Here is a 19,717-nt window from a genome sequence, read left to right on the forward strand (position 1 = left end):
TGCTTGCTTTGAGAAAAGATTTGCAGAAACATGAAGTGGAAGCATTGTGTAGATATGCTAAACATACAATTTGCTGGTCCTTTCAGCATATTTATTGCATGTTATGTTATGTGGAGCAAAGAGAGGATGATCTGTGTTTTCGTGATTGTTCTTTTCTGCTGCTGGACTGGAATATTTTTTTACACCTTAATTCCTATTTTAAATTACCTGTGGAAACAGGACTGATTTTTATTTATTTATTTATTTATTTATTTATTTTTTAATCTATGTTGTGATTTGACTTGAGGTGGGAATATGTTACAATAGAATCAAATAGAATATCTGTACTAATATACAATCAGTGCAACAAAATGTAAAAGTGCTTCTGTGACAGTGCTAAAACAAATCAGACACACAACATATAAAAAATAAAGTAAAATAATGGATAATAATTATGTTATTGTGTGTAATTTCATTATGCATTTGCATTCAAAGTTCTGATGGCCCAGGGGAAGAAACTGTTTTGTTTTGTTTTGTCTATTTGTTCTGCTTTTTCTGTCTATTTGTTCTGCTTCTCTGGGTTGTTTTACTTGAACCATGTGGACAGTTCAAACCTCATCTCTATACGCAGACTCATCTGCTCCAGTAATGAGCCTGATCACAGTGGTGTCATCTGCAAATTTGATGATAGTATTGGAGGAGTCGATGGGAGTGCAGTCATGTGTGCACAGAGCATAGAGGAGGGGGCTCACTACACAACCCTGTGGGGAGCCAGTGCTGAGTGTGATGGTGGAGGAGCTGTGAGGGCTGATCTTGACTGTTTTGTGGGCAGTCTTTGAGAAAGTCTCTAATCCAGGCAAAGATGGATGGGGTAAGTCCAGGTTATATAGCTTGTCCTCTAATATACCCAGGATGATAGCATTGAATGCTGAGCTGTAGTCGATAAAAAGTATTGTTGTTACTTGTAACAAAGCAAACTGTGTCAAGAAGTACCAAGAGAAAGGCAGCTGGACTTTTTATTTATCTTGAAGACATTTCACCTCCCTTCCCTCCCTTCAGAACTGATGAAGCCGTTGTTAAAATAAACAACAAGTCCAGTTGCCTTTGACTTGGCTGCTTCTTGATAAACTATGACCTAGATAACTGAGGGTGTTTTCACACCTGCCATGTTTAGTCGTATTGAATGGAACTCTGATATATTTCCAGTGGTTGCAGTTTGTTTGGCCAGGTGTGAAATCAGCAGTTGTACTCATGTGTCGACTAAAACAGCTGGACCAAGACCCTTTTGAGGAGGTCTCTCTTGATTACAAACAAACTCTAGAGTGGTTCGTTTGTGGTGTGAACATGAACCAACCTAGATCTGGCCCGACCACAGGAAAGTGTGTTGAGTGTTTTGGGCTTAAGCAGCTCCTGTAGCTCAGGTGGGCACTGTGGTCTTGTAATCAATAACAGAAAGAAGCAACTCTGTAGCATCACCAACTGGCAGTTGGCAACATAGGAACAAAATGAACCAATGGTTGACATTGAGCAGCAAGGAAATACGTTGCCCTCTTGGTATTTCACCCAAATGAGCGAATATTGTGTTGGTCCCATTGTACAATCAGGTGAAAGAGGAAAAAAACATCCCAGAAGTAAACATTTCCTTTCTCTGTCTTTCAACGTAAAGATAACTGTCTGACCGATTAACAGGCAGCTCCCACATGGCTTCTGTTGATACATTTTGGTTAATTTGATTTTTTTGCCATCTGAATCCAAACCAAAGCAAGTGCAAATATGCAATGCAATGAAGTATCAACTATTGCACTAATTCAAGACACAGCAAACAGACTGTAGATGTGAAAACACTTCACAGAAAAAGCGTACTGTGATTCACTTGGAACTGGACCAAGTTTTGACTTTTCAGAACATGGTTTGCTTGTATGGTCCGCACAGAAGTTCAAATGCATGTTCCCACCTCTCCAAACAAACCAAACTATCAGAGCAAATGCACCATGGTTCGATTACAGCAGACCCAACAGGATGGGTGTCAAAACAACCTCAAACAGCTACTCATAACTTGACCCAAGATTCACTTGTATAGATTCTGGCAGTGACCCAGGTCTCTGCTGTTAGTCAATTTTTGTTTTCTAGCCCTAGCTATTTTGATCTCTTCATGTGCTTATGGAGAATGTCTGACATCCAGGACATCTTATTTTACAGGGAAATCAAATGATAAATAAGAAGCCAATTAAAGAGGCTGCAGCTTTGCAAGTTGGAAAATATGCAGAGGTTTGCACTTTACAAAGTGCCTTCTAGTTACAATTAAGTTCAACATAAAACATCACATCTTTAGGCTCTGTTCACATGCAGTGAGATGGTCTAATCAGCACTGTGTTGCATCACAACCACAGTGAATTCTCTACACATGAAATAATGGTTCTAAAGTGGCCCTAAAACTCTATGTGGTTCCATGAAGAACCATCAGTTACTAAAGAACCACTTTACCTAGTACATGGTTCTTCATTTGAAAAACAAAACAAAACCAAACCATTCTTCATTGAACCATTTTGCTCCACAGAAAACTATTTTTTAGAAGGTTCTTTACTGAAGCTTTTTTGGTTATGCATAATTTTGATAGAATCTTTTCTGGTTCCTCAAAGAAGTTTTTTGATGGGTGTTTGAAGCACCTTTGGGGATTCTTTGAAGAATCATCTAAAGAAATGGTTCTTTAAAGAATCATGGTCTGAAAGATTGTTTGTGGAGACAAGTGGTTCCCCTATAGCACCACCATGAAGAACTATTTTCGGTTTGAGTTGACACCTTTATTTTTCCTTTAACAAATGAGAATTAACTACTTTGTTAATGTACATTTTCTCTTTTCTTTAAAGAACCATTGCTGGTTGCTGTTTTATGGGGCTTCTGAAGCATTTAAAGACATGGTTCTCCTATGACATACACTCAGAAAAAATCTTTTCGGTTCCAGTTGGCCCCTTTTCTTTTTCTGTGTGTAGTCGCTGGTCACCGACATGTTTTCAGTGCTTTGACTGCATTAAATCTTTGTTTGTTGTAATGTACATCGACAAGAGGCAAGAAGGTTTGAATGCTGGCCTAATGCATAACAGCATCTGAAGTAATGATAAAGCAGAATTTACTTTGGAAGCTGTTAATTTACCTGGGCAGCATGCCCGAATATAGTCAATATAATTTAAAGATGAAACGGTGCATTATGCTCAAGTGCTGTCTGTCCATTCTGCTGCCAGGTGATGGAACAGTCGTTCCATTAAGAATTCCGAAAATACTCGGGCTATAATTTTCACTACACCTAGAAAACAGTGAGAACATAGTGTGTGTGTGTGTGTGTGTGTGTGTGTGTGTATTTGTTTGTGTGTGTCCGTGTCCATGGTAGCTGTTTGCTTCATGGCATCGCCTTCAAAGAGCATGATGAAAGAGAGAAAGGAGAGGCTGTAATTCAAGCCATGTCTGCCACGGATTGCCACCAAGCCAAATCAGAGCCAGTGCTCTCTCTCTCTGGGCTCTATTTGTTTGTGACACCCCTTTGAATTTTACAGCCCAGTTATTTAAAAGCAACTTCAAACATGTTGCCGATATTCGTGGCTGGTTTGAACACACATACACATACACACGCACACACGCGCGCACATAAACACACACAGAGTACACGCCAGGGTACAAGTATTATGGAGCCCAATTGAAGTTGAAGTTTGCCTCACTTCCATATGACCTTTATGCTACATTAATCAAACTTTATTCTAACTTAATGCAGTGTGCTATAATGAAATTAATGTTAAATTAGAGCAGGAGACTGCAGGTTAATTAACAAACGTGTGGATCCTTTGGATGAGGAGCAGTTCTGCATTTTTAGCCAACTGACATAATGATGTATGATGAGGACTTATACATGTTAGAAACAAAATATATATTACACCAGCAACTAATGGTCTTGTAACCATGATAGTGAATTATACACAGAAGAAACAACAAGTATGATATTCTAATTTACTAATATATATGGAAGCACATGCATTCACTTAAGAAAAAAAATCCAACCCTGTTTTTCTGAATAAATTATATAATTATCTCAGAATTCTGAGAAAAATTGCATGAATACTTTTTTTGTTGTTGTTTTTCTGAATTTATGAGATAAACTAGATACGTTTTTCTGGACTGCTGGGAGAATTATCTCATTAATTCAGAAAAACAGGATAGAATTTTCTCTTCATAAGTGAATGCATTACCCTTCAGTTAATACACACCACGATTATTTATGTAGCTGACCAGGGCCTTTCTATTACAATTTAGCACCTCGGCAAAAAACCTTCTCTTGTTCAGGTGAGTGAAAACTTGTTTTGTTATTGACAATACAAAGTGAATTTTGCAGTTTCCACTGAGCTTTTGTGAGTCCTTTCTCCCTCCTACTTTTCGTCGGCTGTGTGTTTAAATGAACTGTTAGAAAACGTGGCTGCAGACACACAGTATTAGCAGAAGGGGAGTGACTGGCTCGGATTGCATCGCCTCACTGAGAGGAACACAGAAATTATGTGTTGTCTCCCTTCTAAGACCAATGTAACCTTTGAGTTCACTGGGAGAAGCGGGTCTTGTTGGTGATGGAGCGGGAGTGCTTTGGAGGCTGTCACACATACACACTCATGTTTGACCAGTGAAATAGCATATTGACCGGTCAAGGAGGCTCCTCCCTGACCACAGCTTGTGAATATCTTTTTGATATTATTAATTTTCCATCAAATGACCACAGAAATCATTCTGGTGTAGTGTAGGAGAAAAAAAATTATATCGACCGCCAGAAATCTATATTGGTCAAACTAGATAAGCACACACATGCACACTGTGATAATGGTGATGCTCTGCCAGCGAGTGAGCATCACACCTCCTGTTATTGTGTCAGTGCCTGTTGATTGGGAGGCATTGTGCCTGAACAGCTTGTATTGAATCCTAGGTAATGGGAATGGATCTCGCCTCGCTCTTTCTCCTATCCTCTGTTTGCCGCCCAGTTATGAATCATCCAAGTCATTTATATATGTCTATTATGACTGCGTATTGTACATGTTTATATAATGCTTTCATCTCAAATGGTAGCAAAAAATGGTATATGGACACAGAAATGTTGTTGTAAAATAAAGACTACAGAGAATGCTAGATTGAACTTGAATGTCTGTTAAAAATAAATACATGAATAAATAAATAAACAAACAAACAAACAATCCAGTCAGAGAAAAAGTTTCTTGACATCATATATGGGTATTTTGGCAAAATCTTCACCGACTTGGAGATCCAACTTAATTCGCATTCCTTTGCATTTTTCCATGTAGGAAGTCACATTTATTCTAGTTCCAAGTTTCAGTGGAAAGCCCTCTATATTAGAGATGTCATTTCTCAAGTGTCACAACAGATAGTACAGGTCTTACAGACTAATGGAACAATGTGACATCGCTGAAGTAATCATATTTGGCTGCTTTTTGCTTCTTTTAAAATGCAAGATTTTAGAAATATTGGAGGAAATACACGTGAGGGGAGAAAGAATACAAACGGTGAGCCAGTTTCCCTGATATTTAGTGTAGTCTAGGACTTAGAACAGCTTTAGTGCAGTTATCCCAGTTCACCGCTTAAAGATGGTTTTAATCTTCAGCAAGGTCCGGGGATCTCCTTGGACAAAATATACCAGATGCCTACAGCTTGTAGTCCAACAGGCTGTAATTACGCTGATGGAGGAAAATCAATGGGCTGAGAAAGAGAGAGGATGAGAAAAGCAACAAGAGCAACTGCCTCTGCTCACAGCCTTGTGTTTCCTCTGCAAGAACTCTTGTCCATGCCAGACTGACATATTTCTTACTCACAGTTGTGCACATTCACTTTCTCATTATTCAGTGCTGTGGTGATCCACACTGGAGCAGAGCAGCAGGCTGTTGTTAATGAGTGCTCAGTGATATTAATGTAGTGTGACTAAGTTCTCCTGTGGTCATCACGCACCCACACACACACACCCACACGCAAACACTCTCAGTGGCTTTAGCTATATTCATTTCTGCATGTCGTTTGCATCAGCTGCTGACTGTCATGCTGGTGCTGCCCTGTGGTCCATCTTCTCCCGCAGTGATGAAAGCAAGTCTGCTCCCAATCAGTGCTGAACCTTATTTATTCAGTCTAACGTGAATTAGAAGCATCATCAGTCATTTCTCTTGATGAAAATCCACTGTGGCTCATGCAGAAAACGTGCTGTTTGGAAATCAAAATGATGGTAAACAGCCTCTTTCAATCATCCTCTTTGTGTTTGAGCATATCATCTTTCAAAGCCACAAGTTGTTATGTTGCTTGCAGAAGTCTGGCATAATAAATATCAGTGTTAGTGTTATTGTAGCATTATGTAATGAACTATGGAATCCTATGGTTAGTTTGCAATAACTCATCTATGTAAGTGATTATCTATTATATATATATATATATATATATATATATATTTTATGTCCCCGGCATCAGTCGTTATTTTCCGATAGAAGACTGCCTTGGAGTGTATTATCCCACTTATTATGTGGTTTGTATAGTGGTCTCCATACCAATATGATGGTAGTGTAAATGCAGAAATTACAATGAAACTTTTTCGAGGGCGGCCGGTACTGTCCTGTTTTCGTCTCAAGGTTGCCAAGGCACTCACTTGCTCCTCTGGCCTGATTGGAGGAAAGTGTCTTGCTTCACTTTTCCCTGTCTGCAGTGGTTGGAGCCAAAGGGTAACAGTAGTGACGTCTTTTTGACACTGGATACCACCAGTCAGTTATGGACGTTCTTTATCCCAGTTCTCTTGAACTTGCATTTAGACACTGACGTCTTGACAGCTACCTTAACATTGGTCTCAATAACAGACTGGCCATGCCTGCAGTCAGCCAGGTATATTTGAAAACACGTCCTTTGTTTCTGTGTTAGCCATCCACCCAAACTAACCCAACGTTTTCCACCGACAAAAATAGCGCTTTTTAAAAACTCTAGAAGTTGTGTAAATATAAAAAGTGCGGCCTGGTGTTTCTGTGTTGATGGGGAAACTGGAGCTTGCTGAAAGCGATGATCTATGGTCATTATGTGATCTAGAGAATGCTTCTGCGTCCCACCTCGTAGAGAGGATGCTGTGTATTAATGCGCATTTTTTTTTCTGGCGTTCTGGTGTGCAGACTTTTGGAAAATGATGTGAAAACACTGATCCGATGTAGTGTGGGTAGAAAGCCCAAACTAGTGTTGTCTGATTTACCTGGCTGAAGACAATTGCCCCTCTTGGTTTGAAATGATCCACTCAGTTCAGAACTTTCTTTTAAGAAGGAGCCAGGGGCTGATCTCTTTTTGGTTCCTTGAGAAGCATCCTTTGTTGCCTGCTGTAATCCCTGACCATGAATCCTAAAGTAAAGTAATAGATGCCACGATAAACGCACACCACCCAACTTCCATAGGGTATACACTGGCTCTCCAAAGCCTCAGCTACTTTCTCAGAGTATCTAAGCTTCTTTCTTTTATTGTACATGTTTCATCTTCCTCTTTATCCCATCTCCCTATAGTATGGTAAGCTATAAAAGTAGACAGCTGAGAGCTGGCTCCAGTCTTAGGCTGGTGCTAACTATCTCTAGTGGGAATGTGTATAAAGAATCTGTCAATGTCTTTTCACTTTTAGCAGTCCCTTGGTCGTCCTAGCAGTGTAAAAAACATGCCCTTTCCAGTCTTTAATAAGGTAACAGACATAATGCAAAGCACTGAAAAACAGAATCCACACACTGCAGCTGATACCCAAGATGTTTTAATCAATGAATTCCTTCACAAGCTCCTTTCTCTTCATCAGTTCATCAGATTTCACATATATGGGTTTTAAGGAATTCATACATTAAGACCCAGCTGATCTAACTTATGTCAGCTCAGCAGCACTTGTTTGTGACTTTTTCACTTTCACCTACAAAGTCAGTTTGATGCACTGGGTTCTCCCTCCTGAAATTTGTCCTCTCAGATTACTGCTGCCAAGGACTTCTCTGCTGATTATGCCAACAAGTTCAGTCACCTACAACTCAGAAACATGTTGCTGTTTCTTAACACAAACAACATGTGGTCTTCATCTAGTTGTGGTTTGAGTAATGGCAGTACATCATTTGTTGCTCCAATAATGCATCTAATCCTAAATTTCTCCTGCTTTTGCCCAGTTCATCCCTTGTCCCTTCATGGCTAGTAAAACTACTGTGAAACATTGTGTGGCCTCTATCTGACCATGCATTACAAGTTGCTTCTGAGGAGTTCACTTTTACATGTGGAGATAAATTTACTCTGCTGCAACCTTAGCCAAAGCATGGTGATGTGCTGGCTAGAATTGCTAACAAATTTTTATTTCAAAAAGTAAAAACCCTAATTACTAGAAACCTTAAAAAGAGCTGCACACCCCATAATGTGATCGTGTTTGTTCAAGGCTAATTGCCTGCCACCCCTCTTTACCCTCCTCTCCAAAAACTCTCTGCTGCATGGAGATGCAAATCCCTGGAGACAGCATGCATTCACTTATTCCTCTTGTTTCTCCCTCCCCCCATCTGTTTTTCTTACATGTTGTGTATGTTTGTGCTGAAGTAAATATTAAAGCAGAGGCTGGGGAATTGACTGTCCCAGTTGCTGTCACCTACACAGCACCAGTCCAACACTATAGGAACGACTGTTTCCTCTCCCTCCATCTGTTTTTACATAGATCTCTCAATAACAGTTCGGCTGCTATTTGGAAGTCCAGACACTCATCCATGTCCTCTCCCTCTCGCTCTCTCTCCCCCTCTCTCTATCCATCTGTCTGTACCCAGATCTCCCTGCTGAAACAGAGTCTGGAGATGCAGCTGTCCCAGTCCCAGACGTCGTTGCAACAGCTGCAGCACCAGTTCAGCCAGGAGAGGGAGCACCTGAGGCTGCAGCTGGACGAGCTGCAGACGGAGCACCAGAGGCGACAGCAGCGCCTGCAGGAGGCCCACTGTTGTGCCATGCAGGACATGGAGCATGCCCGGCAGCATGACCTGAAGGTAAGTGGTGGGCAACATACAAACACAGACAAACACATTATTTCATTCACTGACTAGATGCTCCAAATGCTAACCGTTAGCTTATCTCCAGCTAACAGTTTTGAAAATAACTGCCTTTATCCACTCCAGTTGTTCCATAAAACAGCAATTCAATTTCAATGGTATATGTATTTTTAAAAAATGATCAACAGTAGAACTATTTTCTAGTGTAGTCAAAGATCTCTGCTGGTCCTCAGTTACAGTGGCTGGCAGGTTCCTCAAAGGTCCCTGCCAAATAAGTTACTTAACCATGGTTTGAAAGTGTTGACCAGGAAGGCTGCAGAAAGCAACGGAGCACTGCTGCTTTCTACAACAGAGCCTTGTTCCAAAAAAACTGTGGTGCTCTGGCATTAATGAAGACATGGCATGTGAAGGACGTGCCGGGGTCATGGTACGTTTATACAGCGACATGCAGAGAAAGCAGCAAATGCAGTTTCAATAGGCTGCCCAGTATGTGATTTACCGATTGAATGCAAAGAATGGAGCCATCAGCTTATGAGGGCTGCTTTGAGATCAGCTGGCCATTAGCTAATGAGGGGCAGGCTTAGTTTGACTTGTGGCCTGCCTGACCTTACGCTATGCTCAGTTCTAATCTCAGATAATCAAAGAAAAGATATCTATAATGAAAAATGACCCATCAAAAACTACATCAGACACTCAAGTACTTTTTTCAGCACTGCAATCTTCTGAGTGCACTCTTCTAGTCACTATTTATGTCTGTTGTTTTTCTTTTACATTACTTTTATTATTATTATGTTATTTGATATACATTATTTATTTATTTATTAAATCTGACTACTAGAACTGATTGACTGTGCAAGCTTTCCAGTGTACTTGTACAAATATCAGTAAAGAAATCAAAATGTGAATTTGGGGAATTTGGAGTTATGAGTAATTAAAATGATAAATTCTTGTTGTCTTTTTTTGTTGTTGTTGCTGTTGTTGTAATTTAATTTCACACATTGTGATTATGTTATACTGAGGGCTTGCTCGGTTTCCGCACCCGTCCAGTGCTGGATCTCTTCTTATTGTATACGGAGAAACTTTATCATGAAGCCTAACCTGGCCACATGCACAGCACAGTAATTTATGTGGAATTACCTTGAATCAATTTTAAGGAAATCATTGTATGGCACTTGATTGGTTGAGCTTAGCTGGTCAATGTCAAGCTACCTAGAGATTAAGGTCAAATATAATTGTTTTAGTGTGGTCACACATGCTACCTTCTAAAAGACAGGAATAGCATCCTGCTGGGAAGAGACTGTCCTCCAGCAAAAACAACCTCATAGGTTGCTTGCACAGCAGCTTATTATGACCCTTAGTTACGTTTTAAAGTTAAGCAACCCCTGGCAGCCCTGTAAATAATGACACTATGGTGTAGTGTTAGGGCAGCAACAAAGTCCACCAGTTTAGCAGCTGGTGGGCTGCTGCATGGGTTCATCAATACGACTTTCACTCAGCTGGCCAGAGTTCAAATTCAAGCAGGAGCAGTGTTCATTTTTAGGTAGCGTTCACTACCACCCTTAACCCTTAACCTTAACCCTGACCTTTCCCTAACCTTAACCATTATAGCAGCATTGTCTTGATGTAACTGAGGTTAAGTGAACAAGCATATTTTACTGCGTGTTTACCTCTTAGGGCAACAAAATAAGTTGTTTTAATGTGGAATGAAGATGATTTCTTATAAGTTGGTCCAGTTAGATAACATAAGATGGCATCATAAGTTCAGTTAGGACAACTCACTCAGACGACATGTATTTATTAGATACTACACTAGATCTACATTTATGTTAGCTGCTGCTTCACACATTTAGTTTCAGAAATCACTGCTACATATATGTATTTCATAGGGATAAATGCAGTCTCCCCTAGAACATAAAAACAGATGTGAACAGGTGGAGCTGGGAGGAGGAGGTTGAAATGATGCTAGTCAAAAACCAGTCAGCTGATGGTACTGGAGTTTCCTGACTGAACTAGCTCTGCTCTTATTCAAATGACTTTTCAGAACAACTAGTCCGAATGTATTTATGAGTATTTGAAATTGTTTCACAGAGCTTTAAATTTGTTATTCTCGTCATTCTGGCTTAATTATTCTTTGAGCAGTCACTATCATTTTGACGATTTAAAAGTTCATTGAGACTAGTGAGCTGGATTGATTAAATGTTATCACGCTTCAGTCTACACACACACACACACACACACACACATTCACAGTGGTGTTCCTCAGCCCAAGGCAAGACCAAGGAGAGACTACAAAGCCTGGTAGATATTTCTTGACTCTGAGCGTCCTCTTGATCTCCCGGTGAACTGCATTATGAGGACAAAATAGTTGAGTGAAAACAGATAACACAGGCCTATCTCTGAGTGAAAACGGAGTGAAAATTGCTTGTTCCCATGTAGCCTGCAGCTTATCAGCATTTCTCGTGACTGCCTTTGTGTGCTACCAGCAGCCTCTGATACTGTGGTTAGTGTGACGTGGTTTTGCATAATGTTGAACATGAAGGCAGTTTCTGCTGCTTGAGCCAGTCATTCCTTTGATTTTCTAAGACACAGCATGCCATTCCTGTTGTTTTTTAATAGTTCATATTTTGTTATTTAGTCATTTTTCTTTAATAAACCTCTACAGGAATTTTGCCCTCCCCACCCCTCGGACGACATTAATATTAATGAATGCATTGTACTTTGTATCTTTGTCTTTTTCAGAGGATACACAGATAAGTCAAAAGAGAACAGTAATTCAATTAAAGGAACATTTCAGAAATTTTCAACTCAAACTCTTATCAGTCTTTGGTGTTGTGTTTCTGTATGAAACACACATACAAAGGAGTGATTTCTTCTGTGTCTTGGGCTCACCCCAGCAGCTGTGAAATATGATTTCTTCCAACACCGAATAACAAAATTTTCATCATCTGCACCTTGGGCAGAACTATCGACAAATGGAGAGAGTGGTGCACCATACCGTCTTTGTTTTGCTCATGAGCATTAGAAGCAAGTGAGTCTTGAAAACAGTGGAATGTGTCGATACCGCGAAGCACACGGCAGAAAATCACTTATCTGATGGTCTTTTGGAGTCAGATATTTGGGGCTGCCTGTTTGAGCAGGAACACAGTGTGCAGGACGTCAGCGTACAGAAACAGACAAGGGGGGGAGGGGGAGGTCGCAGCCGCAGCTGAAGCCGAGAGCGAAGCCTTGCTGGCAGGTGAAGCCCCCCGGCACAGCAGTCTGTTTCCCCAGGTGACTGCATGGTGGAGAAACCAAGTGCTCACACAGGCAGCCACTTAATCATTGTAAGCCACCATTTGTCATTCATTTCAAATAGAGCAGGGAGTAAATGTGGTAATTGTCAGTGGAGACAGAGGAGGCATCACTGTGCATAAATGCAATAAAATATTCAACATCTACATCTTGAGTGGAGATATTGAATATTTGTAGTTGTTGTCAGGGCGTGGTTGTTGAAAAAACACTGGTTGTCACAATAGGTCCCAAAGTTTACACACTCTCTGCTGCATTCCACATGAGCCTGCCTTCTCGCTCTTCAGTTGTGCTTCCTCTGCCTTCGTCCATCTCACTGCCACAGTTTGCAATCCACACAGTCAAATCCCGTGTTTGTGTCTCAGTAATTATCATCCATGCACTCCACATCCCGCCGTATGGAGTCCTACAGATGAAACTAAGCTTTGAAGCAGTGAATTTTTTAGTAATTGAATTATCTGAGTTCCTCAAGGAATCGTTTCAGCCCCAAAACAATCTAAAGCTACGACCAAATGCACATAAAGTTTTTATTTTTTTGAAAACTTCTTTCCATTTCGACCCTCTGTCAACACAAAGACATGTTTTTGCAGTACTCCATACTTCCCTGTGATAGCTGTTGTATTTTTTATCATTATCATGCACTACACTCTAGAAAGGGATGGTTATATACTAGTAAACAGCAAGTGCTAATAGCAAGTTATCATTTTATTTTATTTATACTGTCCAGTTTTAATATTTTTAGTTTTAAATCATACATTACTGCAATGATTAAAGTCCCAAAGAATGCATGTTTGAAGAGTCAAAGCCAGGCAAATATCTGTGAAGGCCTGTTTGGACCATAATTACATTCCATCAGTTTGTATAGTATTGTGCCTTCATTATTGTGGCATTTTATGCAATCTCCGTTTTCTTTTAATCTCATTTTAATCTCTGTCAGTCTCTCTTAATCTCATTTTAATCTCTGGCAGCCCTCTGCTTAAAGTGGATAAGAGGAGGAGACAAACAGTTGGGATGTACAAGAATCAGGATAAGGATGAACAGAGATCACTGACTGGAGGAACAGGAGTATGTACATAAATAGTGGAATACTCTCACCCAACATATTGTCTACTAAAGTTTAAATGTCAAGTTTACCATCACTCCACATACAGAAGTATATAGTGCCAACTGTTGTGTTACACAACATCATGCAGTGTGTCCGCCTAGTGATGATATTCAGTAAGCAGTTTGCAGCATGACCACTCCATTACTACACTGACACACCTCTATCCTCATCACTGTTTTCTAAGGGTGTTTTCACACAGGATCCAGAACAGGTGACTGTGTAGCATAGCCTGCTTCCTTTTTAGCAGCCATGTCAATGGTTTGAACTGTGAACACCACATAACTTGAGTGGAGTAGAACTGTTGTTCCCATTCAAATCAGCATACCAGGATGCTTGGAGTGGGGACCATTATGTGTACATTTGCCTTGGTACTGGGCTAGATTCTATATAAACTGACTTCTGGTGAGTCACAGAGTCTCTGAGGCATTTCAGATGATGGCAGTTTAAAACTTTTCTTCTCCAGTAATATTGGGCTAAACTACAATACTGTGGCATTTAAGGAACTGATTATGTAAAATGCGTGTTTGATGATGCTTACTGGCTGGGTTTGTTAGCTTGCAGATGTTGACTGGAGGAGCTAATAGGAGAAGCAAAATCTTTGCGGGTATTACACTAACCTTGTCTCCAGATTTAAGTTGACCTTTGATAGTGTGTGTCACAGAAGGGCACACAGATTCAAACAGCACAACATATCTGCATAGTTCTCAAGCAAGCGTGACACACTTTACAAGCTTCAGAACTGTTGTCATAGCAAAGAACTATAATTGCCATACAGGGACTGTTACTCCATTCAAGTTCTATGGTGTTCATGTAGACCTGTAGCAACAGTTTGAGTATCTGGTCTTTTTTCTCTGCTCACTCCGTGTGCATTTCATGGAAACACACTGTGCATATTTATATCAATACATTTGTTCTTGAATTGTCCCTAAAGTAAATAAAAATAAATGAGAGAGAGACATACGTAGAGGTGAGGCTGTTCTCATGACAGGGAAGGTTTTAATGGACCAAACAAGGTCAATGTGTCACATTCACACAGAAAAACAAACTTCACTATATGGGTAAGAATCTGAGTTAACACTTTAATATAATGGAGATATGTGGAAAGAATTTGTAAATAAAAAAAAATGTCATTGTCGAACCATAGAATTAGGAGAACAAATGTGAGTTTCCTGTTGCATTCACATTGTACCTCAGTATGTTAATAATGTATGCTAGGGCAAGCAAGAGAAAACAGAATGAAGTAAAAAAAAAATATTCAGCAGCAACTTCACAAAGTGGCTGGATCTGTCTTAGTGTTAAATAAGTCAACAAGGCTTTTCAGAGCTAAAAGACATATAATAGTTGTTAGGCAACAGCTTATATGTCCATTATATCTGCATACCAGTATATTGGTTGAACCACGTGGTTCCCAACCATGTAGTGAAATCATACATAGGCCTTTTTGACCAACACCAAAGTGTTTTTCTGTTTCACGAACCTATTTTTGAACCACTCTGGGCATGTACACCAAAAATAAATTGTTGTGACACCAGAAAAGTTTGTTCCTGGCTGGAACCAAAAAATAGTGGGACCAAAAGTGAGAATTGTGATGATAACAAGAGTGGGCATGTATTATTCTACAGGCAAAGATGCAGATGATGGAGATATTGAAGAGCATCCGGCAGTCTGTCAAAGAAACAAAACTATTGCTTTCAATCTGGACATCTCCTGAATTTCAGAGAAAGATGGAAGGGAATACTAGAAAAAGTTAATTGCGTCTTGAAATTGCTGAAGAATTGGCGAAGGCTGGGTACAGAGTACAGTGTTCAGAGACTCCAAAAAGCACCCAGTGAGAAATGGTGCTGGACAGGGCTGAATTCAGCCACAGCGATGCTGGACTGGTTGGTTCCAAGAATCTGAGCAGAACTGGTTGAAGAGCCAGAACTGTTTGTGCTGAAAAGAGGTTAATAGTGTTGAGAAGGGAAACCAGCAGACTCTTGGTCCCTGATAGCACATGGTGAGCAGCCACCGGTCTAATCCAACTTGGAACAGCATGCCATCACCACCAGATTGCCACAGATTGTCATTACCATTTGAATGATTTAAAAGAATCATCCAGTACTTTTATAAATGAACACAAACCAAGAGCTGCAGCCTTTCTCTCCTGTCTGTCAGTGCGAGAAGCTCAAGAAAAACCAACCTTGACATTTAAATCCAATACCCTGAGCCTTGTCAGAGTCAAGGTTAGCGTGGCAGTGAGTCATCACCATCATTACTCAGTCTTTCTAACGGCAGATAGCTTCTGTATGAAGAATACTGACAGCTCTCTGATTCCGATCTGTAAAATCAAAATATACACTCACACACACACACACACACACATTATGCACACCCCTCAGTTTGCCAAGAAAATGTTCTTCAACACTAATCCTTTCATTTCACAGTCAAGCTTGATTTTGATCAGCTATACATCTTAATTCAAAAGCCCTTCACATATTGACATCTGTAATTATTTTAATGCTGAAGGCAGATCAGAGGTGAGGCAGCACAGTGTCCTTTTAAAGCGTTTTTCCACAACTCTTTGTGCACAAGTGTGTATGATTGTGTGTGCACGTATGTGTGTCTGCATGGGGTTCACGCAGTAAAATGAATATCATCTCTGAGTCACACAGTACTCATGAAATTGGCGGAACAGTCATGATATTATTTTCCTTTCCAAAAAAACCCCAAACTGACTGCTGTAGAAATGTATATTCTTCCCTCGCTCGCCTCCTCCTCTCCTCCTGAAAGCACACATTTGTCTCAAGAGCTGGTGGGCTTTGCCTAGACGTTAAGTTACTGGAAAGTGGATCACCTTATTGTCTCCACTCATGAAGGAGGAAAGAAAGTATTAAAAGTTTTCAGCAGAGCTTTTATGGCAGCGGGGTGATTATATTTCTGTCAGCAGTGGGGCAAGCAAACTCAATTATCAGAAGTGGAAGCATAAGAGGGATCATTTGTGAGTGCGTGTGTGAATGTTTTGTGTGTGTTTGTCTGGTCGGGGGGAGGGAAAGGAGAGCGTACACAGATTGGTGTTTTCTGTTCAATGCAAGGAGACAGTCAAATCAAGGGAGTAATAAAGTTGTTACAAATCCCCTCCACACACGCACTCCCATAACCTAATTTAACTCCCAGACTTTGCCATACATAAAGCCGCAAGTGGAAGCAATAAGCGTGCATGAAGAGATCAGCAAGATTCACTTTACCTACTCTGTCTCACTTATTTCTGAGACTTCATTTCTTTGGCCTGCACTCTCAGGATGAGAGCAATTTTAGCAGCAGGACAAGAATCCCTGTGTTGCCTAAGGACTCATGGATGTTAACCCTGGGAATCCCTCTTGAACCCCAGGAGCCCATGGGCGGACTTTGATATTGAGAGGTTTTATTTCTTTTTATTTTAAATTCACACTACAAACAGCAGACTGCGTGTTACTTATCTGAACATCAAAAGTAAAAGTCAATCCTTAGCTCCATGGATGTGGTTAGTTTGCTATGATAACATTATGCCAGTCGGACTTAAGTCAGGGAATTCAAAATGCATGTTTGTCAGCCTGGCTAACACCAGAATGTAGACTGGTGCTGAAACCCCACAGGCACTATCAGCCAGCTAATTTTTTTTTTCTTTGTTCAGCTCTAATTGGAAGTCCTTGTATTATCAGCTGGGAGATAATTAGAATCATTTTCGGTTCCAGTTTTATTGTTTTTTGCAGTGTTAACAGAGATACTCACAGGCTTGCCACTGGCCATGGGATTCCTGGTATTTTGCGATTTTCAGAGGTGTATTCAAGACAGGGAAAGTCAAGGAAGTTCATGACCTCTCTGCGGAAGTCAGGGAATTTCAGGGAATTATACAAATATGTCACTTCACAGGTATTTCCAGCTCATTTACACATTAATTGCATTAGATGTTTTTTAGCCCACTTGGCATGGAAACAGACCGCAGCCTTCAAAGACATGGAAAATTCATTTTACAGCCAGACCACAGTAGGAACCCTGCACTCATATCTTCTCTCTCTCTTTCCCTCCCTCTCTGGTGGTATCAGGATCATCGCCTTTAGCCAGTGAAAGAGTTTCATCTGCCACATGTTTTCTCCCGCTGGCTTGAGTGAATTAATGAATCAATGAATATTAATGAATATTGATTGGCCGGTAATGGAGTGAATATTTAGCAACCAGGCTGCTGCAGATAAACATGGTAGAGGAGAGGAGTGAGTACCAGCATTACAGCCAATTTTTACACCATTCAATGAATTCTTTTTCATTAATAATAATTGATACACGCGTTTAAATTAAATCGGAAATAAGTAACATGTTTACTGTCTCAGCAGCTTCATCTGCTGGCGTCTTAAGATGTCATTTGAGTCATTAAAGAGTAATTCACTCAAAGACAGCATGAAATGAATTCATGTGCCTTCTACATCCTGGAAAACAGAATATCTTTCGCGCTACCTTTGAGGACATCAATAAAAATTTCAATCCATAAAGTCTTAACAAAAAGCAAACAAACAGGAAATCCATTACGGATAGGCATTTCAGGGAAAAATGCTGTTCGATATACACAGACAGCTATTTGACAATTGTTCGATGGTCGCTTGTGGGGATTTCAACAAACCTCACTCGTCCACTGCACAGGGTGGAAGCAGGTGGCGGTAGATGCATTTTTCATTTCCTTCTAATACTTTTGTCTGAGGTAACATCGGCACAGAGTTATTAAGAATTCTTCAGTGACCACGTAGAGCGGTACGTTTTACATTGTTTACAGTGTTTGTTTATTGTGTTTATTGTGTCCGTTTCTTAGAACTGTAGTCAGAACAAAAGTATAAAATGCTCTACTGTCCTCAGAGTGAAGCCGAACTGAAAGTACAAAACTCACGCGAGAACACAACCTCTCACATCACTACCAGCTGCCGGTAAAATCAAGGGATTATTGTTGGGATTACTGTTGGGATTATTGTTGTATTATTGGGATTTTAGTTTGTTTTTAAGTGAAGATGATAGTTGTGAGCTTTTTTTTTTACAATTTTGTGCCAACTCAGAAATTTGAAGATTATGACCCAAATACGAGTGCAATTTCATACTGTCTTTGAATCAAATAGTGGTATTGACAGATTTCACATTCGGTGATCTGTAGTGCGGTGCATGCAGGTTTATAAAGCAGGACAGGGTTGATACAATCCACAAAACATCTATTTCTGAATGTTTTTGGAAGTTAGTAATATTTACTATACTTAAACTTTTGAAACATGCAAGCCCAAAATCAATTTCTACCTTTTTCATGCAAAAAGGAGAAAATAAAGTTGAACTGACTTGAATGCACCATGCAGTTTCATGTGACCAAATATTACTGAGAGCAGCAACAGCAGCCCTGTCTCCCATCCCCTCCAGAAGTATACATCACAGCCATACAGAGGCCAACCAAGGACAAACTTTGCTAAGCCGTGTGCTTGCAGGCTGATAGCGTGGCGAAACCAACCGTGGCGTGTTTTGTTACATTTCTCATCATGTTCTATTTCTGACTCAGATTGTGGTCTTTGGGGCTCAGTGCCAGCACTTGCCTCAGTTGTTGCACTCATTCACTTCATGGGTTCCTCCATTGTGAATTTTCAGGAATTGGAGGAGGGAGAGAGTGCTTCTTTTAAACAGCAGGGGAAGCAGAAGGAAGAGCTTGAGTCCCGCACAGATTTTGGTAACAAAAGGGCTGAAAATAGCAACGCAGCTGGCGTCCATGAGTTGCTATTGATTCATGTCATTATGTCTCAAACAGTCTCCACAAAGTACTCATTAGTGTTTGGATCGTTGATTGGATCTGAAATCTCATAGTGCACATTTAAGGACATTGGGATTACACCCATCAAAGATTTTTTTAGGCTCTCCATAAGCATCGCATCAGATACTAGCCAGATGGACTATATTTGTGCTTAACTGTGTTAATACAAATGTAGTATTACATTCTTCTTTCTTCTCTGTAACAGTCTGAGTAAATTTGACTTTTACCAGTTGATTCTACTAGCAGTTTTACTAGTACAAGTCATGTCTGGACTGGCAAAGCTGCTATTCTTGCAAAACTATTCTATTGTACTCTATTCTGTTCTATTCTTTGCTATGTGTGTTGTCAGCAAATGAATGACATCAGCGCTGTCAAGACTTGGCATTAATGTCAGTTGTGGGTGAACCGATCGTAAGTAGTGCTAAATACAGATCTGAATGCACTCAAAACGTTTTGAAGACGTGTTGAGATCTGATCACTCGAGCCAGATTTGGAGGTGTCCTGGGATGCATTTATTTGCCCCCT

The 19,717-nt window shown here is 40.2% G+C and overlaps 1 protein-coding gene across 5 annotated transcripts in view; it reads left to right on the top strand.

Moving 5' to 3' along the window:
* The window catches only part of fam184ab (family with sequence similarity 184 member Ab), a 213,530-nt gene that overhangs the window by 139,644 nt on the left and 54,169 nt on the right, over positions 1-19,717 (top strand). For all 5 annotated transcript variants that reach the window (XM_030046618.1, XM_030046617.1, XM_030046615.1 and 2 more), the window contains one exon: positions 8,799-9,011. In XM_030046618.1, the coding sequence (XP_029902478.1) occupies positions 8,799-9,011 (213 nt within the window). The remainder of the gene's footprint in view (positions 1-8,798; positions 9,012-19,717) is intronic.

This window comes from Myripristis murdjan, chromosome 24 (genome assembly GCF_902150065.1).
Source record: "Myripristis murdjan chromosome 24, fMyrMur1.1, whole genome shotgun sequence".
Taxonomy (NCBI): Eukaryota; Metazoa; Chordata; class Actinopteri; order Holocentriformes; family Holocentridae; genus Myripristis; species Myripristis murdjan.